The following is a 26,093-nucleotide window of genomic DNA, read 5'->3' on the forward strand; positions in this document are numbered from 1 at the left end:
TGATATATCAAATTTGGTCATATGGCACTTGAATATCAAAATCATATTTTTATAATTGAAAGTCAAACTGTTGATTGTTTTTATAAACTGATCAACCGCTTGCTCTTGAAGTGTCGATCGACTTTCCAAACCTGTCGTCTTGGTTTAAGTAGACTCTTGGCTAATTCTGGTCAACCGCTACTACAAAAAAAATTGATCAACTGTTTTTCTCTTTCATGTCGATCGTTTCTTTGAGCCCGTCGACCATTTTCATCATAGATCACTTCAACAACTAGTTTTGTAGGCTCCAACCATTCAAAACGACTAGCTTTTCTTCAAACTTTGGAGAAACCTATAAATGCATTCTAAAGACTGGAAAAATCTAATCAACTAGAATGAAATAATTTGAACTTGCATTTGTATTCATATTTCTTAATAGTGTTTATGCTTTCACTTTTTTTCTCAAAGGGTTATATTTATCAATTGTATTATCTTGTTCTAACCTTTGTGTTTTGATTTGAGAGATCATTATAAGTGAAAGTGTCTACTCTCAAATTCTCTTGATTGTATTTCTTCTTGTGATTCCTACCTTGTGAGGTAGAAAACCTATTTATATATAAATAGAATGTTGTATTTCTTAACGATTATGCTAAAGACCCTACTTGGTAAAGATTTTAGTATGCTTAAAATTCTTTATATTTTTCAAACATAGCATTTGACATTTTATATTTTCTGTTTTAATTTACTAAAATCTCATTTCAAGCAAATATTTTTAAATTTTAAATAATTTTTTAAATTACTCAATTCACCCCTCTGGATGTACAGTGCCATACTTTAGCAAACCCAACAGAGATGAAGGATGATATGCAAAAACAAATAGAAATAAAGAATAAATCCATATACTCATAGTATTTATTTGTTTTTTGTTTATTTCCTCCTCTATGTCAAGAAGTCTTAACGATGCGGAGCCAAATATTTAAGGGAAGACAAATTCACAATCACTTTTAACACCGAACCTAGGGTTCTGTTATATATTTAGCATTATGATGTTCTCTATTGCAGGTTTTGGTCCCTATGGAACTAATATGAAAGGGCCAGAATTATTATCTCTGTGACGGGAGACAGCAAGGAGAGCCTTTCTCAGTTCAGTAAGGAAAACTTCTAGTCAGATCAATATGGTCAAGAGTGATCCTGAGGCCGTGCTTGAGCACAGCTTTATTACCAGCTCTAAACCCTTCTCCGTAAGCTGCAGAAGCATCCGTTTCTATCTGGTGTTTAAAATACTCACCAAGTTTCTTCTCAAATTGAGAACGTTTGCCCTTCTTTGATGAGGAACCAGAGGAAGATGAAGAAGACGAAGCTGATGATGAAGTTGAAGCAACATTACTTCCTGAACCAGCCACAATCTCAGAATCCAACCACATATGAGCTAACACTTGGCAGATACCTTCTTCAACATCCGGAGGTAGGTTGGCATAACCTGCAAATTACCTCCAACAGTTCTTTTTCAGCTGAAACAGTTTAAACACCACAGTGTGTCGTTCAGATACTGCTTAAAAGATCACCTTTGAGCCGCAGCCATGCATGCATCATCTCGTGAGCTAGGATTGACCCAGTCAACAACCTTAATTTGTTTTAACAGTTTTAGATAGCACAAATTAGAGTCAAGTAAGAATCTAGATACCACTGAAAGAAGAAAGGTGTTACCTGGGGAGACCATACAAAACCAGAATAGCTGTCACTTCACATTGCCGGATTAGTTTACAAGGTTCGGTAAACATGTCTATGATCCGCGAAGTCCCAATCCTTGGTTTCCTTGAAATCTAGAAATTACGGGGAGACAAATTATGTTTTCAGAATTTAACGAGCAAGCATCTTGTACTTAGTTGTATCCCAATAGTCAAGAGATGAGATGTCAGAACAAATCCCATACAGTGCTAACAGTTTGTTCTTCTGATAGGCAAAGCCCTCTTGTTTCAGGCAAGTGATGATGACCCTAACCACATTAACGAAGATAACAATACTTAGCTCAAAATCAAACTTCAAGAAAAATCATAGCATGTAGAATAACATTAAAACATTTGCCTCACATTTTTTTCTCCTTCCATTGCTTCGTTTAGAGCCTGCCTCTCAACCAGAAGTAATGGAACTTGCTGCTCCACTTTCATATTTAAACCTTCATAAAAATCCTGTATTTCAAGGTAAAGAGGTTGGCATTCATGTGTATGCATTATTGCCGAGTCAAGACACTCCAAACATAGCTTCCGACCATCTTCAAGCAACAGATATGTTGTGTCTGTTTGCTGCATAGGAGGGAAACTGTAGTATTAAGAAAGCTAGGAGAATAGAAACCACCTAGTGGGATTACGGGTAGTGATGATTGCTGTTGATAAGAAAATAGAAAGTCCTGGATTCATGCAAGTTGTCGGGATTTCTTAGTTAAGTAACATGGATCTATTTTTTCTTTTCTTTGTTATTTAATTTTCACCAACTGACCTCCATTCTTTCACAGCTGCAACACCGGGGAGTCCCATCACGTTCATGCGAGGGGCAGTATTTTTGTGACCAAAAAGGGTGTGCCCTATACTCAATAAGACCAGCTGCATTCATTGGGATCTGGACATAGGTGAGCGTAAATAGGAAAAAATTTATGAGATGGTTCAGCTAACTAAAATTATATCCATAAGTACAATGCCCTCATAAAATCGGACTCAAGATTTACTGTCCTCAAAGATAGGTAGCTGTTCATTTCAAGAACAGTTGTCATTCTGAAAAAAGAATTCTTAGCATCCTAAGTAACCAGAAATCATGTTAATTTGGTGGTCGGGAAAGGAAAACAAGGAAGATTGAGAGTGTCCAACTGGATGTGTATGCTTCAGTTGTTCGTATGTTCTGTTTTTCAGTTTTAAGTAACTATTTGGTTGGTTCGGTTCAGTTCGGTTTGGTTTTTAGAAAAAGTTCGGTCTATTCGGTTTGAACAATTCAGTCGGTTCAATAACCAAACTGATCAAATACTCACCCCTTCCTGAGATCATCGAATCAATCATATGGAGACCCAACTTTGTCTTTCCACATCATTTTCTTTTCTCCAACACTGAATCAGAGCACTGAAAATGTAAATTATGCAACGTGTTGTCTTTCTTGTACAAAAGTATAAAATAAATTTAAATTCAAGTGAAGCCTCATGCACTAGCGATACCCTTTAATGAAGTGTAGTCTGACTAGGCTGTTAGACAACATTTTATTCTGAAAACATGTTTATACCACAGGGTCACTTTGAAACACATTCCTTCTCTGAATCATGGGAAATTCACAAAGTCTACATAATGTCATACTTAAAGATGGTTACCAGGATACTGCAGCTCACGAAATGTGGGCCTGTTAATTTCTAGCTTATCTGAAATTTTCCTCTGGACAGACTGAGAAACATTGTTAGTCAGAATATGGACTGGAAACAGAGCATTACAATTGACTATGGTAGCCAGATATTCTAAATGAAGTTTGCGATCATAGGCAAGTATAATCTATTTGCAAAACAAGGATATACGAACAAGAAGCAAAATATAGGCAGCGCACACGAAAGAGCTTAAAATGTACTTGGTCGTGGTTAAAGGTATGCCATATAAAAATGACAGGCAATATATAGGTACATACAATAGACACTTACAAAGTTCTTGCAAACATCACACCTTGGGTGATGCTTCTCCTTATAGCAGGATTTATGGTAAGGGTGATTATCCGACATGGAAAACTGCAAAAGAAAGGAACTTAAGAAATTCTAAGTCTAGGTCACCCTAGTTAAGCTCAAAGTCACTAAGCAAGCGAAGGAAGTAGCTGGAGATTCACGTCTGTTAGCCAATAACAAAATATCAAATAGAAGTGAGCAAGCTTTGGACCTCATAATCAGAAATGGGTAGATTGCAAGCATGACACCGGAAACATTCTGGATGCCAAACAGCTCCCAAGCAACTCAGAAATCGTCCATGACCAATTTCAGCATTGCAACCGGCACAGAGACTGCAATAGGAGATTGTTCAAATTAACATATATGGCGTATGTGAACTACAGAAGTGAATCTTGTTTGAAAATAGTAAAACGAGCAGGCGATCCATATGAATTCCATGATGTTGCACAAGGCTAGTTTAGGAGTCAAATTTTGTTGAGGCATCGGATATGCCCCAAATTGTTTTTTAAGGATTTCTTCTTCTATAGAAGATCACCTCATGTGCAAATTCAACTTACTATAACATTTTATACATAAAACAATTCAAATTTTTGCATTGAACTGGTCAGACATTAACAAATGGCAACAGGTCAACGCCATCAGGTCTCCTTGTCTTAGTTTATCTCCAAAGTAGTTCACAAATTTCCCCTTGAAATTTCATTCAGGGCTGCAAGAATAATTTACCTGTGACCAGCTGGATAGAAGTATGGATAAGGTTGAAACAGATTTCCATAATTATATCGTGGTGGAGTATGGGGTGGAGATGCTGGAGTATGGGTTGGAGATTCTGGAGAGCTCAAATTAAGACTCTCTTGAATCGCCTTGGCAAGTTGTTCATCTTCCTCCAAATGAGACTCATTATCTGGTAATCAATAGTAGAAAGATAGTTAAGAGTGTATACTTGTTACCTTTCCCCGATTGCAGACATAACATTCCATGTCGCTTAAGAATCAGACGAAAAGGCAACACTATCAGTTCTGCCTTAACAGCCCAGAGAAGATGGACACATGAAGTAAGTATAATCAGTCGAATAAATTTCTATGTGAGAAGGTATAATCAGCAGGTAACAAGGTTATGTTGCATAAAATAGTGAGCATGCGACAGAAACAATGAAGGGTCTCTTACTCAGATGTAGAAAATGCTGTTGCCAAGTCCAATTCATTATTTAAATGGTTTTAGCTTGTTTCAAAAAAATAAAAAAAATAGTAGCTCTTCGCCATTCTACTCATTCGGCCAGAACAGTAGTAATAGGAATTCTACCACAGAGTTAGGGACCATGAAGCAAGAGAGCAATATAAGATCATACAACACACAAGAGGCATATATCATCTCTGTATTTTGTTTTCCCCTACTAATAATATATTCAGTTATTCACTGCATCTCAGAACTTAAACCATCTCCGTTGTTGCACGAGTATTTTTCTCACATTACTAGCTTGAATGTGCAATGTTAGCTTACCAATTACTTTTTTCCCCTTCTGGTCTTCTTCTGAGAGGGAAAGTGCAATAGCACGATCAATATCTTCATTATCAAAATCTGATCGTGCATCCTACATCCAAGACCACAATTTTGCAGAGTTACTGCAGGAAAAAATACAGGAATATACCTAGAATATAGTTAAAGCACACTGTTACTTTGAAGGACCTCCGAACACAGTGCAAATTATCAACTTAAAACATGCTTACTTTAATCCTATCAGCATCACCAACCACCATCAGAGATCAGACCAGACCACATGAATGATTTTCCGTATATTTGGAAATACATGAAGTATTAACAAAACTAGAAGTAAAAACACATCAGACCAAGCCAAAAAGTACAGAGATGGTATAAATAAATGAGTACCGCTCCTTCCCAAATTATGTCCTCATCATGCTTGCTGTTATAATGCCCTTCTGGGATTTTGTGGCTGGAGCCTTTAAGAATCTTGGTTAGCCAACCCATAATGCGATATATTTACTACTTATGGGCTGGCAATTTTTGTCCTGCATCCCATGCAATTCACACGGTTTAAGAATAACACATGATCCAAATGGGAAAAGAAAAGGTTAACTCAGTCAAGACAATAATGCTTCACCCCACTAATTCTATATAGAAAGAGGAGTAACCTTCTGATTTGGGGGAACCGGCTTTTCTTAAACAAGTGATGGTGAAAGAGGAAAAGGAAGACATTTAACGGAAATGAGAGGAAATTGGAGTATAAAAGTAGAAATATTTAAACCAAATTCATCACAGCCCGACAAAACGAACTGTAATGGATCTCAGAAGTGGTTATTCCTCAAGCCAGAGAAATCTCTATCCCCAACCATTACGAAAAGATGATTCTGACTCGGTTAATTGCCTGCCCAGATCAGAGTCGAGGCAAACACGGACCTAGTCCTCTTACATAATTGGCAAAACTATTTCTTCTACTGTCCATTATATTACTGAAATATTACCATGATGAGGGATCTATCTAATGGTAGTTGGATGAAAATATCTCTTGGTGAATTGTTTGGATGAAACCGTAAGTCAGACAATATCAGGCCCCCAAAATTGCAACAATTCAACCATCCATCAAGGAGAGTTAAAACTACCAAACCCACCTAGCTAAAACCATCTTTATAGATTAGCCTGCTCTGACGAATTACTAAATTGACGTGCCGGAAGTCATCAACAAGCTGAATAAACAGTTATCATGATCTGGAAGGAACTCACCACCAACTTTTACAGATTCTGCAGGGAATCACTGATCCAAATCATTTGAAAGCATAGTCACCCGCAAGAATTATTATACGACATAAAGAAACCCCTATTCTTTCTTCACCATATGCCTCGCATGCACTGCTATCCGTCCGACAATCAGTCTGAAAGAAGAAGTGAAGAACGGAGAGGAATCGAAAGGACAGACGGGATTTCTGTATGATAAAACAACACCCAGATGAATATTCCCCTGGACAAAGATAAAAAAAAGGGGACCAAATGAAGAGAACTTGAAGTATACGCAGACGCAGGCAAAGAGAGGGATGAAAATAGTAAAGTTTAAATCTTTTTATAATAAGCCGACCATTCATCCATCCATCCACGAGGCTTACCTTGTTGCTGATTGAAGATTGAGAATCAGAATCGAGTTTGGGGGGAGGGGGCGGCTAAATTTCAAGGCCGCCTCTTCTTTTTTGTACGTGGGACCTTGGCCCTTATTTTCAACCGTATTCCACTATATGTCAAAAACCCACAACTGATAATCTTCCCCATCGACGACGCTCTTATGAAAGAAAGAAGAGACAGAGAGATCGGGCTGATGTTTGATTGGTCTTGCATACTGTTGCAACTTGCAAACACCCTTTGTCTTCTAGGCAACAACTGTACTTGAGGGTTGCTGAGAATAGCATCTTTCTTTTCTTTAACGATTTTTTTTTTTTTTTTTTTATCCTTTGGCCTTCTGTTATCGCTGTAGTATATTAGTTGGTTGAGAACCTTCAATCCCGAGGAACAAAAGGCTCAAAGGCAAATAGACTGAAATACATTTACCACTTGTTTTGTATCAGATGCTATGGTATTGTGTATGAGCCCTTTATCTAATTTTTTTTTTTTTTATCACATTATAACAGAGGAGGAGTAGGAGGAGAAAAAAGACTTGTTTCGGTTGGGCGGCCGGTAACTAAATATGTGGAGTTCTGCCGAGTGGCAAACTGGATGGGTCCACTGCCCTTCTACATCTGGAAAGAGGTTCAGGAATATGCTAATTCTTCTCATCTCAGAATGATGATCTCTTTCCCCACACACAGATAGCCTTTTAGTTTTCTTTTTAATTGTTTTCAAGCAATGCCATGATGGCATTCGGATTGGGCTTTACTTTCTTATAGGTCAAGAAAAGTCGGGGGGAAGCAAGCAACTTTTTCCAACCTCGGTGGCCCTGGCCATTAATCTTCTGTTTAGTTTTACATGAAAAATTATTTTAACTTGTTGATATAATTTTAAAATCTAATCCATACACACACACACACAAAATATACTAAGTTCTTCCACTTTTAAAAATTTTTATTGCCATCCACGGCCTCTAATTCAATCTTTTCTTAGTCTAAAATTTTGGTTTCAGGTGACAATTTTTTCTTCTGCTAAAGTTTCTGTAAATGTTAAAAAATAAAATTATAAATTTTTTTTTTTGATATCTCTAATTATCTTTATTTTACTATCATATCTATATTTATATTTATTTCAAAAATTAACGTTGAAAATAATTTTTGATAAAAAAAATAAAATTTTAAAAAAAGATATCATGCCTATATTTATCTATAAAAATAAAAAGAATATCATGTTAATATTTTTAAACTATGAATTATTGATTGTTGTTAAGTGTCAAAAGCTATTATATTGTGTTTAGTTTCAATTTATTCAAATTATATACCGAATTTTGTATTTAGTTTCAATTTTATAGGAAGGTAAATTGCCTTTCAACCTTAGTGGTTTGGATAATTTACACAGAACCTTTATAATGCAAAAATATCTCTTAAGGTCTATATGATTTATTCTTTTGTTCTAGCACTCCTCCATCAAAAACACATTAATTAAATTATAATTAAGTTAAATTAATCTAATTAACCCTAACTAAATTAAATTAAATAAAATTTAACCAATGTTAAATTGAGAAACCCATTATTATCGACGATTAGTTCCAACTTGAATACATCATAGACAGAGACCTCTAATCGCCCACCAGTCACAGGTTCTAGCCACCAGAACATCCTTGTTGGAACCATAATTGCTAGTGGTTGAATGGATAGCAAAGGCTTGTCGTGGAATACAACCATGCATGGTCATGGTGATTGGAGCAATCATAGATAGCCAGTCATCGAAGAGAGACCATTGTTGTTGGTCTATTTAGTCTCCTTGTAAGGAAAAAGGGATATGAAATCGTTCAAGTGGCAATGGGTTTCAAAGAGATATAAGAAGAGAAATAAGAAGACAAAACAACTTTTGGGAAAGGGATTCTAAATCAGTTCTTTTCATATGGGATTCTAGATGGGTTCTCGAAAAAGACCATACAATTCGCTTCTTTGGTGATGGAGAAGACAACTATCCATCATCAATTGCTTATCCACTAACAACAGATCAAGCCATGTTTTGCAATCGCTCAGGACTCACCGCACAACACTATCATTACTATTTATTTTTCTTCTTCTTCTTTTGTTCTCTCTCTCTATTGCATCCATTCTTCCACCATTGGTTTCTATGACTTTTCTCCAATCGAATATAAGGGTTGTAGGGGTTGAAACCCATCACTATAGTGCATCTACTTGGTTAAATTTAGTTTTAATATTTTCTTAAAGAAGACAAGTTCTATTTCTAATTTTTAAGACACATTTGTTGCACATTACTTACTTTCACTAGGTCATTTGTTAATTGCTTTTAGTTGTTGAATAGTCATAAGAGCAGAGCACTTTTAAGAGCTAGTGATTGAGTGGTTTGTTTCTAAATGTTGGGAAATTGGAGTGATGAGTCTATATACCCACTCCATGGTGTAGTCCAATATACCACAAGTTTAGTAAATAATATAATTCTCTTTCATTTAATAGTTTTTCTGTTCTTCATTCTTCTACAAGAATTTCTCCCTTCCTTTTGTCTTATTTTTTGTTACATGCTATCAGAGCTTGGTTAAGGTTTTTGGTTCTTCATTCTTCTTGTTTATCAAGTAGGCGTCTTGTTGGAGAAGCTTGAAGGTTTCCAAGAGAAATTTCTTGCAACATGGAAGCTATTAATGGGAATGCCCACACAATATGGTGTTGAGAGACGTGTAGGCACAAATTACAGGTATTGGAGGATGTGCACAGAGTCTTTGTTGGTGACATGCCTTAATACTAAATTTGGATGTCTTATGTAGGAGCATTTTGATGTACTCTTATATTTTATTATGATGACATAATTTCTTCACTCGTATGTTTACATATTATAATATATGAATGAGTTTTTAAATTTTTTATTAAAAATCTCATTTTTAAGTTATTAAGAATGTGTTGACGAGATTTTTTAGTGTAATAAGTCTTTGAAAGTTCCTACTCCTTATATTCTTTAAATGAGGACTTTAGCTAATCAAGTATGGACTATTACATGTGTAGTTGTCAAGATACAACAATGAATTTATTTGACTGGGAACGCCATCGTCTGGCTACCTGAGTTTACAAGGAAGAAAACAATCAGAGAGTGTAGGGAGGTCCTCGCGCAAACACTCCGATACTTAAGTCAAAACACTAAAAATAGTAAGAACTATATAATAGAATTTCGACTAGTATCAAAGATGTATCTTTTTTAAAATAAGTGTCTGCTTATTTATAGAGGAATATGAAGTAATCACAAGTATGACAGGATTAGAAATCTTACAAATAACGAATGTCTCTTATAGATGACATTCATTTTCTCAGAGGGATTTTTGGATGTTACAGTTATCATGTTTTGCGTGTTGCGTGAGACCTCCCCACACTCTCTGACTATTTTCTTCCTTGTAGACTCAAGCAGCCAGATTTTTTGATGTTAGAGTTATCATGTTTTGAGGAAATATTTTGGTAGCGATGTTGCCCGGACGGGGGAAGAGGAGGCGAGGATGCCCCATATAGAGCCTAGCTCCAAGGCCGTGGCATTACGGTCATGGCTGCTGCTGCCTTATAGTGGCTCCAACGTGGGTGTCCTAGTAGTCCCACGGCCCCCATAGTAGGTGTCACGACCCAAAATCCAACGGCCATGACCGACACTACCCCTAAAGAAGCCAAAGACTCCAATAAGGGATAGCAAGCCTGCAATACACATATTCCTCTATCATATAAACATTCATTTCATTTACATAAATACTTCCATAACATGTATACAAAACTTAAGGTGCCATCGGCCCAATAATAAGCGTGTACTTACAAAAATATTCACAAGTTATCAATTCGCAACAAGAAGAACTTAAACCATTCCATGCACAACCCCATGAGATGACGTGTATATGCTATACTGAAGCGTGGCTAGGGTATACAGTCAAAATGTATGTCAACCTACAAAATTTGAAATATTAAGGGGTAAGCCTGACACTGGCTAGTGAGGCGTAGCAAGCATTATAATAGGGAAAAATATAGAATCAATGCAACGAATATAGATCGTTATGCCATGACATTTCAAGTAATATATAATACCGAATGGGAGATGATGAATAAATATTCACATTGGGAGCAAACCATTTAGAACCAAAATTCACACATATCATTTCCTTGTGCGTTGTAAATCTGGCCGAAAATTAAAAATCAGATCTACGAAAATCCAGCCGTTAGATCTGGCTCATTTTTGTATATATTGATCTCCATTATTAGGCATTTCTAATGGTAGGTTCTGATCGTCGAAATATTCAACCTGAAGTGGTTGGAAGTGAACATAAAAAATGGTCGACGGTGGACGCCAGCGAAGGCGGCCGTGTGGCTAGCCTAGGTTTTATTTTGGGGTTTTGGACCATTGGGACAGCATTTGGGTCGGTCCAAATTCTAAGAGATTTAAATTTTGTATTTATTTAATTCTCATGTAATTTAATAATTTTGTTGGGTGATCTTGGCGCACCGCAACCGAGAGGCGTTTTAGGGAATCCCGCATCTTCTATAATATAGTGAGTGGGTAAATTGTATTATGGTAGTATTTGTTGCATTCATATCTTTCATTATTCTAGTATTCTATAAATACTATTCATGATTTCGTTTGTGAATTGCATACGGGGAAATTAGAATCCATATTGTTTGTTTTGCGCATATTAACATGTGTGATTGATTGCATTTCTGTTAATGTGGATTGTATATGGTGATACTTGTATGTGATATATTACATGTGTCCTTGATAATACTAAATGTAGGTATGAATGTGTGTTAAATGGAGTAACGGTTAGAACCATGTATCGCTAACCGCAACAAGAGTTAGTCGTTGGTGCACCACGTATGTGTTAGGGCGTGAGATAGTCCACCCTAGATGGGCGTGAGATAGTCCGCCATCCATGTCTATATCCGGCGTGAGATAGTCTGCCAAAGTAAATCTTGGTGGCATAGAGATAGTCCGCACCAAGGAAATGATATATGTGAATTTTGGTTCTAAATGATTTACTCTCAATGTGCATATTTATTCATCATCTCGCATTCGGTATTATATACTACTTGAAATGTCATGGCATGCTGATCTCTATTCGTTGCATTGATTCTATATTTCCCCCCATTATAATGCTTGTTACCCCTCACTAAGCCAGTGTCAGGCTTACCTCTTAATATTTCAAATTTTGAAAGTTGGCATACATTTTGACTGTATACCCTAGCCACGCTCTGGTATAGCATATACACGTCATCTCACGGGGTTGTGCATGGGAAGGTTTAAGTTCTTCTTGTTGCAAATTGATAACTTGTGAAAATTTTTGTAAGTACACGCTTATTATTGGGCCGATGACAACTTAAGTTCTGTATACATCTTATGGTAGTATTTATGTAAATGAAATGAATGTTTATATGATAGAGGAATATGTGTATTATAGGCTTGATATCCCTTATTTTAGTCTTCAGCTTCTTAGGGGGTAGTGCTGGTTATGGCCGTTGGATTTTAGGTCGTAACACCTATTATGGGGGTCGTGGGGCTACTATGACACCCACGGTGGAGCCACTATAAGGCAGCAATGGCCATGATCGCAGTGCAACGGCCTTGGAGCTAGTCTCTAAATGGGGCATCCTCGCCCCCTCTTCCCTCCTGCGGGTAACATCTATGACAGCTGGGCGCCAGGCGGCGCCCATGCCCGCGGCCGCATGCGGCCGCGCAGCCAAGGGCGCCAGCTGTGCGTCCCAGGTTGCACCATGTGGGTGGCCATGTGCCACCCACCCCTTCTCCCTTGCTGCCACGTGGCAGCATGAGGGAGACCCATGGCAGCCCAAATTTTCCCCCCTTGGTCGAATTGCTCCCTCCTGGTGCCTATAAATAGCAATGATTTCACTGCTGAAATGTTTTGTAAAATTTAGCACTCCGAAACTCTGCCCGTGTGTGTACGCGAGGTATAAAAATGTTTTAAATTTATTTAATAGTGCTATTTATGATTCAGTCGCATGTTTAGCTAAATTAATTAGCGATGTATCGACGATAATTAAAATTGAACGTTTAATTAAATTATTTTTTATTTTACGATTGTATAGGAAATTGGAACGTGAAACCAACGCGCAACATGAGATTAACGCGTGGTAAGGTTTAATATGATTTGTGTAAATTTATTTTGGCATGACTTGTATTAGACTGTGGGAGAAGTGTCTAGGCATGGGGCTGTAGATTTGGGCTGTGTGAGTCTCGAGATGGGGTCCTAAATGAAATCAGTGGGGCCACTAAAATCTGGTTTAGGGTGAGGTGGACAGGCCTGCATGCATAATACACTTCACATTATTCTATAATTGTCATGCATTTTAATTTACTGCAACTCATATTACCCTTACTGAGTCCCCGGGACTCACCCCTGTATTTTTCCACTAACCCAGCAGGTGGCTCGGGATCCGAGAAAGGAAAGGTAGTACTAATAGAGGAGCCGCCAGTTGGCAGCGGCTGTTAACTGTGGGGGTGTGGGTTAACCCCAAATGTTAATATTGTAATATAACTACTGTGTGTTAACTATGGGTGTTGGTTATGGTTTAACCTAAAGTAAGCTGGAACAAAGTTAAGGTTCCTACTTTGAGTAAAACCGGTAGGGTAGGTGTAATACCTGGGAATAATTTGAGGATAAAAATGATATTTGATAAAGGGCATAAATGGAATTTTGAAAAAATAAGACTATAGGGTACACTAACACAGCTTTGGACTACCGAATTAGTCAGAGGGAGTACCCCGGACCCTAGATAGCCAAGGAAAATGGTATAGTAATGACAAGTGATTTAAATTATGATTTTTAGTGATAAAAGAAATGAGATCGGGAACAGTTTTCGATACAGCAAAAATACAGCTGACAGTTAGGTTGTATTACCAAATTGTTATAAACGATGTTCGAAAAATCAACGGAGTGTTTCTAGGACTAATATTTGATGTATAGAACAACCCTTAAGTGGTTTCAGGTTGAATCGAGTGGATTTGAGGTCAAATCGATCAATCGGGCCTAAGTGTAATTTTTTAAATTTGCCCGAGGGAGGTCAAAACGGTAATTTTTCAAAAGTTTCAAAGGAGAAATGAAGAGTAATAATCTTGAGGGTCTTAGTGGTGGTGTTGAAAAGATCAGGGGCTTGAGGATAAGGGCCAAAATGCAAAAGAAAGTTTCTAAGGGGCTAAAGTGCAATTTTTGAAAATCTGCCAAAGCATGGTAGATCTGGCCGTGGATTCGGCCGGAAAATAGGGAGATTTGGGCAGCAAATCTCACCAGGGCATGGCCTAGGCTAGTCTAGGAAGTGTGTGGGGAAAGGATTGGCCGGAAATTGGCCACGTGGGGGTCGGATTTGGCCTATAAATAGCCAAGGGTTTCGGCCGATTTTGAAGCACCAAATAGCTCGGGTTTGAGGGCGAATCGAGGGAATCCAATAAGGGGCTTTTGATCCTTGAGGCAAGAGGAGCATTTCTAGAGAATTTGGTGAATTTTCAAGGCGATTTGAAGGGGTTTCGAAGGCTGATCGGAGAAGGGAGGTGGACCGCTGGGCCGCGCCACGCCTGTAAGTGCCCAATCGGAGGCTTTTTCGGTGGCCTTTCGGCTTGAAACCGGCGGGGTTAGGATTGACTCCTAGTGGGCTTTCGGGGGTACCGGTTTCGGGGGCATCGGAGCAACCGCCAGCGACCAGCTCGCCGGAGAAGGCAATGCGCGTGCAGTGCACGTGCTGTCCTCACTCACAGCAACGCGCCTAGGCACGTGGGGGCGTGTGCCACATAGGTAATTTCTGATTTTTTTCCAAAATTCTTAGAAAATTATTTTATGAATTATTATGTAAAAATATTTGAGAAAATAGTTGTGTAGATATTTATTTTGAATCATTAGAGAAGAAAATAGGAGAAAATAAGAAAATGTGAGAAAATTAAGGAGAAAAGTATATTTTAATAATTATTGGGTGATTAGGGTACCTTGCGGCTTGAGGTGAAGTGACTTGTGCAAAGTGAGAAGAGGGCACGCAAATCGAGGCAAACCGCGCTTGTCAATTTGAAATTTCATCTAAAGATGAGTGGTTCTACCCGAAAAGACTTTAAGTGACATGTGAATGGTTTACTGTGAGTGTTCATCCCTGTGGCTTGGTTTATTGTGATGGATTGTCCAAACGGTTATTTACACATGCATTAAATTTCGTACGGTAAATTTCATACATCGAAATGTTGATTTTAAGCTATGCATGTTATGATTTTCGATATTGGCTTGTTTTGTGTCGTCCATGTGGGATGTGGGTTGGTAACCTGTGACGTAGCCCAGAGTGACAGCACTCGGGATGCGTACCTAGGATTAATGCTAGGCGACCCACTTGGGACGGAGCTGAGACGGACTTCACCCTACGAGACCCAAGTGGCGGGGCTAAGAGTGGACACCACCCCGGTTGTTGGCTCAAGTGGCGAGGCTGCGAGTGGACATGTAACGCCCTGTTTTCTCAGAACGAGCATTACCTTGAGATTTCGAATTTTTTTTTTTTCAATATCATACAACATAAGCCTCTCGACATACATACCCTCATCATAGTCATTTCTTGACAATCCCGATCGTACCTTCTTAGCATATCAAAATTTAAGAATTAATAGACTAAGACAAGTAATATCAATCACATCAGCGGAAGCAAGATCGAAACCTCAATAATATTTAACCGACAATTCCCTTAATCGACAATTCTTTTTACAATAATCAAATCGATTTTTCACATGAAAATATCAAAATGTTACATAACCTCTGAACATCGTAATCATGGACAAAAACCTACGAAAACTAAACATAGCCGCTACATCTCGATGATATTCTTTCCCTTGGCGCCACTGCATTCACCTGGAACTTTTGAATATTCCAGGGACATAGTCCAAATTAGATGCTGAATCATCTAAGTGAGAGTTCAAAAACATTTTCATGCAGATATGCAAAATCATATATAAAATCGATAAATCCCGACATGCACCAGCCTAAGAGAATCCCACATAGCACTTAACCCTAACCGGGGAAAATGCAATCTCTCTAAAGGTGACACGACCACTTCAGCTCATTGGCAAAACAATCCTGCTTAAGAGGGATAACCTCGACATATGAACCCGGGAATCACCCCATTGTCATTGTTAGGCTTTACGCTCCAACTCAAAAGCATTCCAAAACCCAATGCAACCCTAGCCCCAAGAGTGTCACATCAACACTATTCTCGGAATCGACGTCACCTCGGGATTAATGCTATTGCTCAAAGGAACCTGGGGTGGTGTCCACTCGCAGCCCCGCCACTTGAGCCAACAACCGGGGTGGTGTCCACTCTCAGCCCCGCCACTTGGGTCCCGTAAGGTGAAGTCCATCTCAGCCCCGTCCCAAGTGGTCACCTAGCATTAATCCTAGGTACACATCCCGAGTGCTGTCACTCTGGGCTACGTCACAGTTTACCAACCCACGTCCTACATGGACAACACAAAACAAGCTAATGTCGAAAATCATAACATGCATAGCTTAAAATCAACATTTCGATGTATGCAATTTATCGTACGAAATTTAATGCATGTATAAATAACCGTTTGGACAATCCATCACAATAAACTAAGCCATAGGGATGAACACTCACAGTAAACGATTCACATGTCACTTAAAGTCTTTTCGGGTAGAACCACTCACCTTGGGCTAAATTCAAGATTCCTCGAAAAGCGAGCTCGATCGACCTCGATTATCGTGCCAAGCGCTCTCTAGTTCAACCTCGAGCTTTAATGATACCCTAGACATCGTATGCATTCAAAGGAAAATAAATATCTATTTTCTCAATTTTCTCATAATTTTATCTAATTTTCTTCTATTTTTTTCTCTCGATAATTCCAAATAAATACCTATTCAAGCATTTTTTTCAAATTTTTCTCCATAAGAATTCATAAAACAATATTTATAAGCCACTAGAATTTTTTGGAAATTTTCCAGATTTTCTCCTATTTTCTCAAATTTTCATAATTGCTTTTTCTTGAGAAAATTTATTTCTTCTTGATTTACTTCGAATATACTCCAATAAAAATCACCAAAACTCATAAAATAAATCCCTTATCCTTCTGGAATTTTCTCAGAATTTTATAAAAATCCCTCCTATTTATTTTTTATTTACCTTTCCTTTAAAAAATTCAAAATAATTATCTCCTCAAAAAATTTTCAAGATAAAAATTTATCAAAATAAAATATTCATCCTTATTGAATTTCTGGATATTTTTTCAGAATTTTAGTCCCTTTAATTTTATTTTTTCTTAAATTTTCTATATTTTTAGTATTTAAAAATTACAGAAAATACCTCCGATCATCTTCTACGGCGACGGCGACCGGCGACCTGCTCCGATGGCTGATCCGACGACACCACCTTGAAGCTCTCCTCAAGTCGATCACAATGGAACCATCACATGGCCGAAAAAGTCACCGGAAATAGCTCGATTTGATGATTTACAGTCCGGCTCTGGCAAAGTTTTGCATTTTCCGGCGAGCCAAATCGACCTTCGATTCGAACTCCGATTGACACGAAACTTTCCAGATCAGTTACCCATAACCTTGCGACCAAAAGCCCCTTATTAGCTCCCTCGATCGATCACTCTACAACCCAATTTCACCTTCACTATATATATATATATACATACGACCAAATGCAAAAACACATCTATACTGCCCCAAAAATTCCCAAAATCTCCAGAAATGATCCTCTTCCCTCAAGGATCAAAAGCCCTTTATTGGTTTCACTCGATTCGCTCTCAAACTTGAGCGATTTGATGATTCAAATTCGGCCGAAACCCTTGGCTATTTATAGCCAAAATCCGACCCCCACGTGGCCAATTTCTGTCCAAAGCCTCATCCCCACGCCTCCTAGACTACCCTAGGCCATGCCCTGATGAACCTAGGCTGCCAAATCGCCGGATTTTCTGGCCAAATCGGCCATGCATGTACAACTTTCTGAAAATTACAGTTTAGCCCCTTGGAATTTCTCTTTTGCATTTTGGCCCTTATCCTCAAGTCCCTGATCTTTCTAGCACCATCACTAAGACCCTCAAGATTAGAAATTCTCATTTCTCCCTTGAAATTTCTGAAAATTTACCGTTTTGACCTCCCTCGGGCATTTTTAAAAAATTACACTTAGACCCGATTGATCGATTTAACCTCAAATCCATTCGATTCAACCCGAAACTACTTAAGGGTTGTTCTATACATCAAATATTAGTCCTAGACACACTCTTTTGATTTTTTGGATATCGTTTATAACAATTCGGTAATACGACCTAACTATCAGTTATATTTTTGCTGTATCAAAAACTGTTCCCGATCTCATTTATTTTATCACTAAAAATCATAATTTAAATCACTTGTCATTACTATACCATTTTCCTTGGCTATCTAGGGTCCGGGGTACTCCCTCTGACTAATTCGGTTGTCCAAAGCTGTGTTAGTGTACCCTATAGTCTTATTTTTTCTCAAAATTCCATTTGTGCCCTTTACCAAATATCATTTTTGTCCTCAAATTACTCTCGGGTATTACAAGACACCACCCCAGGTTCTTTTGAGCAACAGCATTAATGCCGAGGTGACGTCGATTCCGAGGATAGTGTTGATGTGACACTCTTGGGGCTAGGGTTGCATTGGGTTTTGGAATGCTTTTGAGTTGGAGCGTAAAGCCTAACAATGACAATGGGGTGATTCCCAGGTTCATATGTCGAGGTTGTCCCTCTTAAGTAGGATTGTTTTTCCAATGGGCCGAAGTGGTCGTGTTGCCTTTAGAGAGATTGCATTTTCCCCGGTTAAGGTTAAGTGCTATGTGGGATTCTCTTAGGCTGGTACATGTCGGGATTTATCGATTTTATATATGATTTTGCATATCTGCATGAAAATATTTTTGAACTCTCACTTAGATGATTCAGCATCTAATTTGGACTATGTCCCTAGAATATTCAAACGTTCCAGGTGAATGCAGTGGCACCAAGGGAAAGAATATCATCGAGATGTAGCGGCTATGTTTAGTTTTCGTAGGTTTTTGTCCATGATTACGATGTTCAGAGGTTATGTAATATTTTGATATTTTCATGTGAAAAATCGATTTGATTATTGTAAAAGGAATTGTCGATTAAGGGAATTGTTGGTTAAATATTATTGAGGTTTCGATCTTGCTTCCGCTGATGTGATTGATATTACTTGTCTTAGTCTATTAATTCTTAAATTTTGATATGCTAAGAAGGTACGATTGGGATTATCGGGAAATGACTATGATGAAGGTATGTATGTCAAGAGGCTTGTGTTGTGTATTTAATGTGAAAAAAAAAAAAATTCCTGAAATCTCGAGGTAATGCACGTTGTGGGAAAACGGGGCGTTACAGTAGGGAACTTGTACCTGTCGGCTATGGCCAAAAATCGAGATATGTTTAATTATGTTTGGTGGTTGAAGTAATTTATTGAGCTTGTTGATATTTGTTTGAAATTGGATTTATGCTCCAAGGGCCTAATCAGGGACGAGGCTCAGGTGAGTTTCCGTTGTCCTCACAATTAACTCCCAAGCTCTCATCCGATCGAAGGCGGCGAAGCCTGGTCCCCACGTAGGGCGCCCATATTATTTTAAAGATTTATATTGGCAGGGACATAACCGTCCTTTGAGCAGGCCGGGGTTGTAATGTGGATTATGGTGGCACCCATTAGTGGGGCCAGGGCGTCACAAGGTGGTATCAGAGCGAGGTTTGTGGTCGGCACGATGTGTTGATTAGGGCCAAATATTAAGAAAAATGGAGACACCGAAATGGGGATGATGGGATTGGGAATGCACATTTGGGATTGGGTAGGTCATAACTGGAATTGAGGTACTCTCTAGGTAGGCACAATTTGTATTGTGGGCTTGCTTAGGAATTGTGTTTTCCTAGGATAGCCAGTAGAGGGATGTGTAAATCCCTAAATCTAGGCCTCGTGGGGGAGGGAAAATTTATGCTGGTTATTGATTTGACCCTTGATTTTATGTGCAGATAATAAAATACCATCATGAACTTTGGTGAGGCAGGCCCTAGCGTGCCGGGTCTAGACCCGAACCTCCCACTTGTGGATCTATTATGGTCAGTGGGAGCAAGAGTTTTCTGATATGATAGGAGGTGGTCAGCATGATAATGAGGGAATCAACCCGAAATGAGATGGACCGTGTGTCCTATTGAAAGAATTGCATTGGGGTTCGTGGTCAACTTAGGAGTGGGTGACACAATGAACAGTGCGAGACTTGAGGGATAAAATACCTCGATATCTAGTATGGCAATGGGATCATAAGATGGTCGTGTTGGGTGGCTCAAAGGGAAAGCTACATGACATATGAAAAGAAAAGGAAAGATGCATGCTCGTGAGCCGTGTAGGCGCTACCTATGAGGTGATGGAATCACCAGGCCATAATGAGGGCCTAGAAAGAATGTTCTTGCAGAATGAGTTAGACTTAGGGCAGCGACAACGAATGATAGTTCTTGAAGGACTACGACGAGATCGTGCAGTTTTCACCCGGGATGTACCTGTGTGAGGGTCGACATATGATGTAGGAGTAAGCCTACCATATGATGGGGGTGATAATGACAGCTGTGTGCTGGCTAACAGAAAGAGTAGTGCCTAGGAAGAACTAATTTAATGGTCGTGTGCCGATAGTCAACTGAATCTGAAGAACAAAATACGAGAGTTAGTGGATTCTCGGTAAATAAGATTTCGGGTAGTGGAGCATGGCTAGTCCAAAACCTTAACGGTTAGTTCGAAGATGGAAGTCTCGACTCAAGGTAGAGTTCAAGTACTAAAAAGAAGAAAGAGTTGATCGATGGGTCGTATTGACCATAAAGGAATGATAAGGAAACCTAGTCAACAGAGGTTGTGACTACGTTTCAGTGTGCCAAATGAACATGCAGAATCAGGTAAAGTTGTCGGAAGTCAGACCCAACGAGGAGAGCTTAAAAGCACCGTGATGAATGGTGGATAGAAAGCCATAGTGGCAAAGGAAATCGAGTACTTGGAAGATGATTGGAACTAGGTATCACAATCTGATTCAGGATCTTCGAGGATTAATTGATATGAGATTTTTGAGGAAATTCCTTGAAAGAATTGATTGAGGATCTAAGGAGTCGTGATGGAACTTTAGAGTTTCAAAAAGAAATCCAGTGAGGATTGGAGTACCGTGGGTAACGTAAGTACCTAATTGCTCTAGCTGGTAGCATGGCTATGGATTGATGTCTTGAAGATTGTGTGAATCTTTAACATAATTAAGGGAATCAAGATGATGGCGGATGTGCAAAGATGATGGGTCGCAGTAGAAGAAGTTGCAGGACCAAATTAATTGAGGATCCGAGATTTTCAATTTTGGAGATTGAAACTCTCGTATGATTAGATGACTGGTCTGGGTAGCCAGTAGGCGAATTGAGAGATGTATAGTTGGACAATCATTAAGATGATGTCTGCAAGTTAAGAAAATAAATGAGCCTATGGATAGGAGGTATAAGCACTTGCGATCAATGGAAGCCGTAAGAGAAATGAAAAATGACCAGGATATATTTAACGGGATTATTTCTTAATGATGAAACTACCAATGATAGCTTGAGGTTATTGGATGCTTAGCCATGTGTGACTTGATTTAGGATATGAATTATCAGGTGATAATTAAGAGTCGATGTTTTTATCTCGAGTTGATGAGTTATTAAAACAGCTGCAAGAGGATGAGATGTTTTATGATCAACATGCAATCGAGAATAAGGGAATGAGACATTAAAAGTACCAAAGCATAATATTCATTCCATATGTTCAAACGGTTACAGGATATCAAACCATACAATTACTTAAAGGAAAAAGGCAAACCATAAAACTGATGATGATGCCAATGCTCAGTGAGGACGACGGTTGCCAAACACAACAGCTCCCAGCTCATCGATGTCATCTGGGGGTGGCATCTGGCCACTGCTAGCTTCACCGAGGAAAGGTGGAAGAGTAGCCTCTGAGAAACCAGGATAAAGGGGCATTCTCTGGAATGATAGGAAGATCGAAATTCCAGCTCGGGTTTTGATCAGGTTGAGGAATAGGTTGGGGATGTGAAGAATAATATGCAAATAGTAAATCCTAAAAGTAAGCTCGATAAGCTTGCAACTCACTAACCTGCTGCTGAAGGGAAAGAATGTGAGCTACATAGCCGTAGACGGGATCTTGAAGCCGGGCTTGAGCTTCAAAGAGGAGTGTATCGGAAGCCCAAAAATGGTCACTGACCGGAAGCGGAGTTAGGATGTTGACGACATTTCTGACAGTAAAAACATCGCGGATGGCAGCAAAGCGAGTAGTACCATCCTCATAATGAAAGTAAGGAGCAAAGATGCACTGTGAATTGCATCCTCTATTTAAGACTACGCAGGCACCGCATCGAGACCGGGGCCTTGGATTGTTGCCCCATGGCATGTTGCGCCTTGCCATGATAGATCTGGGATCTGGCTAAGTCTAAACAAAATCAGATATGGGTCGGATCTAAGTGGATAAGTCAAAACAGATATGGGTCAAATCTAATGGGTCAAATCAAGGATGGGTTAAACCTGAAGTAGGTCGAGTCGGGCCGAGTCGACCTGGATCTGACAGCAACGGCAGGGACGACGGCTGGCACGGTGGCGGCCGAGGGATGCCGAGCGAGGGCCGGTGGCTGCACAAGGGGGCTAGCAGCGGCGGCGGCGACAGCCGAATTTGGTCAACGGAGGGCCATTTGGGCCGTCGGAGATGGCGATCAGTGGCTGGGGCGCGGGAAGCTGCATGGTGGCTCACGGCCGATGGTGGAGCAGGCGCCGACAGTGGTTGCAAAGGAGGCAGCGGCGGTCGTCGAAGGAGAAGGCGACGCCGAAAGGCGGCGGTTCGCGCGCAGGGTCGGTGCGTTGTAGAGGAAGGAAAGAAGAAGAAGAAGAAGAAGAAGAAAAGAAAAGGAAGAAAAGAAAGAAAAAAAATGAAAAAAAGAAAAAGAAAAAGGGGAGAAGAAAAATAAATTTCTTCATAGAAAAAACATGTTTTATTGTTTTGGAGATTCTGGCAAGAGGAAGAAAATTATCCGGACTCGCGAAAGTTGTGTTTGGGGCTTTTCAGATATTTATAGTCCCGACCCTATATTTCGAAACATGGAGCAACGTGGGATTTGAAATAAAATTTTGGGAATTAGATTTCGAAATAGAATGCTAAGATATTTTGGTAAACTGTTATCAGAGGGTAGTGATGGGACATTTTGGAATAGTTATATCCGTAATAAGACTCGTATGAAGAGCCTAATAAGAATGATCTGCCAGATACAGTGAGAGCTTGTTATAGCTCAAAGGATCGGATTGCGTGATAGTGCAACATGAACAAATGATTATGTGAGATTTCAAAGAATGTTGTACTTTATCAAAGAAATTGATTTGTGTCTAACTTTTGGAAGACCATTCGAGGGTTGCAGTTGATTCTATACGCATGCCCATGATATATATATGGGATTTCGAGAATTTATATAAATAATTGTTAGAAGTTTATATATAACATTTGCACAAGGGATGAGTTGATTCTGGGAATGTGTACCTAATAGGATGATTGCTCAAAAATTTCGGGGATAAAATTTCATAAGGAGGGGAGACTGTGACAGCTAGGCGCCAGGCGGCGCCCATACCCGTGGCCGCGCAGCCAGGGGCGCCAGCTGTGCATCCCAGGTTGCACCATGTGGGTGGCCATGTGCCACCCACCCCTTCTCCCTTGCTGCCACGTGGCAGCATGAGGGAGACCCATGGCAGCCCAAATTTCCCCCCTTGGTTGAATTGCTCCCTCCTGGTGCCTATAAATAGCAGTGATTTCACTGCTGAAATGTTTTATAAAATTTAGCACGCTGAAACTCTGCCCGTGTGTGTACGCAAGGTATAAAAATATTTTAAATTTATTTAATAGTGCTATTTATGAATCAGTCGCATGTTTAGCTAAATTAATTAGTGATGTATCGGCGATAATTAAAATTGTACGTTTAATTAAATTATTTTTTATTTTACGATTGTATAGGAAATTAGAACATGAAACCAACGCGCAACACGAGATTAACACGTGGTAAGGTTTAATATGGTTTGTGTGTAAATTTATTTTGGCATGAATTGTATTATACTGTGGGAGAAGTGTCTAGGCATGGGGCTGTAGATTTGGGCCGTGTGAGTCTCGAGATGGGGTCCTAAATGAAATCAGTGGGGCCACCAAAATTCGGTTTAGGGTGAGGTGGACAGGCCTGCATGCATGATACACTTCACATTATTCTATAATTGTCATGTATTTTAATTTACTGCAACTCATATTACCCTTACTGAGTCCCCGGGACTCACCCCTGTATTTTCCCACTAACCCAGCAGGTGGCTCGGGTTCCGAGAAAGGAAAAGCGGTACCAATAGAGGAGCCGCCAGTTGGCAGCGGCTGTTAACCGTGAGGGTGTGGGTTAACCCCAAATGTTAATATTGTAATATAACTACTGTGTGTTAACTATGGGTGTTGGTTATGGTTTAACCTAAAGTAAGCTGGAACCAAGTTAAGGTTCCCACTTTGAGTAAACTCGGTAGGGTAGGGAACTTGTACCTGTCGGCTATGGCCGAAAACTGAGATATGTTTAATTATGTTTGGTGGTTGAAGTAATTTATTGGGCTTATTGATATTTGTTTGAAATTGGATTTATGCTCCAAGGGCCTAATCAGGGACGAGGCTCGGGTGAGTTTCCGCTGTCCTCGCAATTAACTCCCAAGCTCTCGTCCGATCGAAGGCGGCGAAGCCTGGACCCCACCCAGGGCGCCCATATTATTTTAAAGATTTATATTAGCAGGGGCATAACCGTCCTTCGAGCAGGCCGGGGTTGTAATGTGAATTACGGTGGCACCTGTTAGTGGGGCCGGGACGTCACAACATCACTGCCAAAACATTTCCTCGAATATCGAGGAGGTCTCCTACAACACGCAAAACATGATAACTCTAATATCCAAAAATCCCTCAGAGAAAACGAATGTCATCTATAAGAGACAATCATTATTTGTAAGATTTCTAATCCTGTCCTACTTGTGATTACTTCATATCCCTTTATAAATAAACACACTTATTTCAAAAAAGAAACATCTTTGATACTAGATTTGGATGACATCTGATAGGCTTGTTTTAATGTATTAATTGTGTTTTTTTATAAATCTATAAAAGGCAAGATTTTCTTCATTTATATTTTCTCCAATCAATTATATAAAATGAGTCCCTAAATCTTCTGTGTGAGAATCTTACTCTCAATGTGTTGAGACTATATGACAGGATTCTTTGGTAACAGAATATCTTAAACTATTCCTAATCCTTAGATTCTTTGAATAGAGACTCTGATTAATCGAGTATGGACTAGTGAAAGCATAGTAAGATTGCGATCTTGGGAAGAGGAAGGAAGGAAAAGGGGGAAGGGCCTCTGGCTCTCTCTCTCTCATTTCTTCTTTCACTTTTTTTTTCTTCTTCCTCTGAAATATTAACAAAAATATACGTGTAATAGTTACATGTATAATTTTGAGACACGGGTACCGGTGATACGTAGATCCTCTATGTCTAGTACAAAAAGAGGTAACTAGAACGATACCCTACTACATACTAGGTGTGGACTGACTAAGACCACCACATTTTGAAGCGGACTTTGTCTCTATACAGAAATTGGTTATGTATTTCATCCCTTCATTGAGTAGCAGGTATGCATTTATTTATGCATTCAATTGTTGTATATGTGTGTTGCTTAAATACCCAAGCTATGTATGGCGTGTATGTTATATTTTTTTGTGTGTATCTGATACACAGTAAAAATTTTATTTTTGCCTATACCGTCGTACTAGTGATTCCCTTTAGCAAGAACATTAGTAATAGAATGATTGAATTGCACAATAATGCCAACGAAATAGGTTCACTTGATATAAGTTTTATTGTTATTTAAATTGTCTTGACATATTGCTAAACGTCACTCAAGACCTTTAGAGTGTTTTGAGAATGTGGAGAGATTCTCTAAACAAGTCAAAGAGTTAGGTTAACGTTGAAAGAGTTTTGACATTTCCTAATTGCTATTTGACAGTGAACCTAGAAAGTTACACATTTAAAAGTGAAGCGACAAAATAAGTTATGATGAGCTTGTATCATGTTCTTGGTAATTGTTAATTGTTAACAATAGACACAAGTTTCATTAAGAGTTAATGAAAAACTTAATGACATTGAAAGTTAATGGAGAAGCTATGTGAATTTAGCATGGCTTATGGTATAACATATATC

General features: G+C 39.1%; 2 protein-coding genes across 7 annotated transcripts; both read right to left on the reverse strand.

The window, feature by feature from the left end:
- Positions 1-862: 862 nt before the first annotated feature.
- On the reverse strand, positions 863-7,036 carry LOC127810108 (protein DA1-related 1-like). Of its 6 annotated transcripts, none has more exons than XM_052349365.1 (13): positions 6,778-7,036; positions 6,404-6,600; positions 5,549-5,688; positions 5,162-5,252; positions 4,388-4,565; positions 3,876-3,996; positions 3,647-3,730; positions 2,476-2,595; positions 2,070-2,282; positions 1,913-1,975; positions 1,687-1,802; positions 1,545-1,603; positions 863-1,459 (listed from the first exon to the last, which is right to left on the reverse strand). In XM_052349365.1, the coding sequence occupies exons 3-13, from the start codon at positions 5,645-5,647 to the stop codon at positions 1,125-1,127; spliced, it is 1,479 nt and encodes a 492-aa protein (XP_052205325.1). In that variant the 5' UTR covers positions 5,648-5,688; positions 6,404-6,600; positions 6,778-7,036; the 3' UTR covers positions 863-1,124. The 6 variants fall into 6 exon arrangements, with proteins under 6 accessions (XP_052205325.1, XP_052205324.1, XP_052205321.1 ...); XM_052349364.1 differs by having other exon boundaries at positions 6,289-6,600; XM_052349361.1 differs by having other exon boundaries at positions 6,401-6,600; positions 6,778-7,035.
- A 14,643-nt stretch (positions 7,037-21,679) lies between these two features.
- LOC127809961 (LOB domain-containing protein 29-like) lies at positions 21,680-22,256 on the reverse strand. The gene is made up of 2 exons (XM_052349166.1): positions 21,948-22,256; positions 21,680-21,817 (listed from the first exon to the last, which is right to left on the reverse strand). The coding sequence occupies exons 1-2, from the start codon at positions 22,254-22,256 to the stop codon at positions 21,680-21,682; spliced, it is 447 nt and encodes a 148-aa protein (XP_052205126.1).
- Between the last annotated feature and the right edge of the window lie 3,837 nt (positions 22,257-26,093).

The sequence above is a fragment of the Diospyros lotus genome, chromosome 9, assembly GCF_014633365.1.
Source record: "Diospyros lotus cultivar Yz01 chromosome 9, ASM1463336v1, whole genome shotgun sequence".
NCBI lineage: Eukaryota > Viridiplantae > Streptophyta > Magnoliopsida > Ericales > Ebenaceae > Diospyros > Diospyros lotus.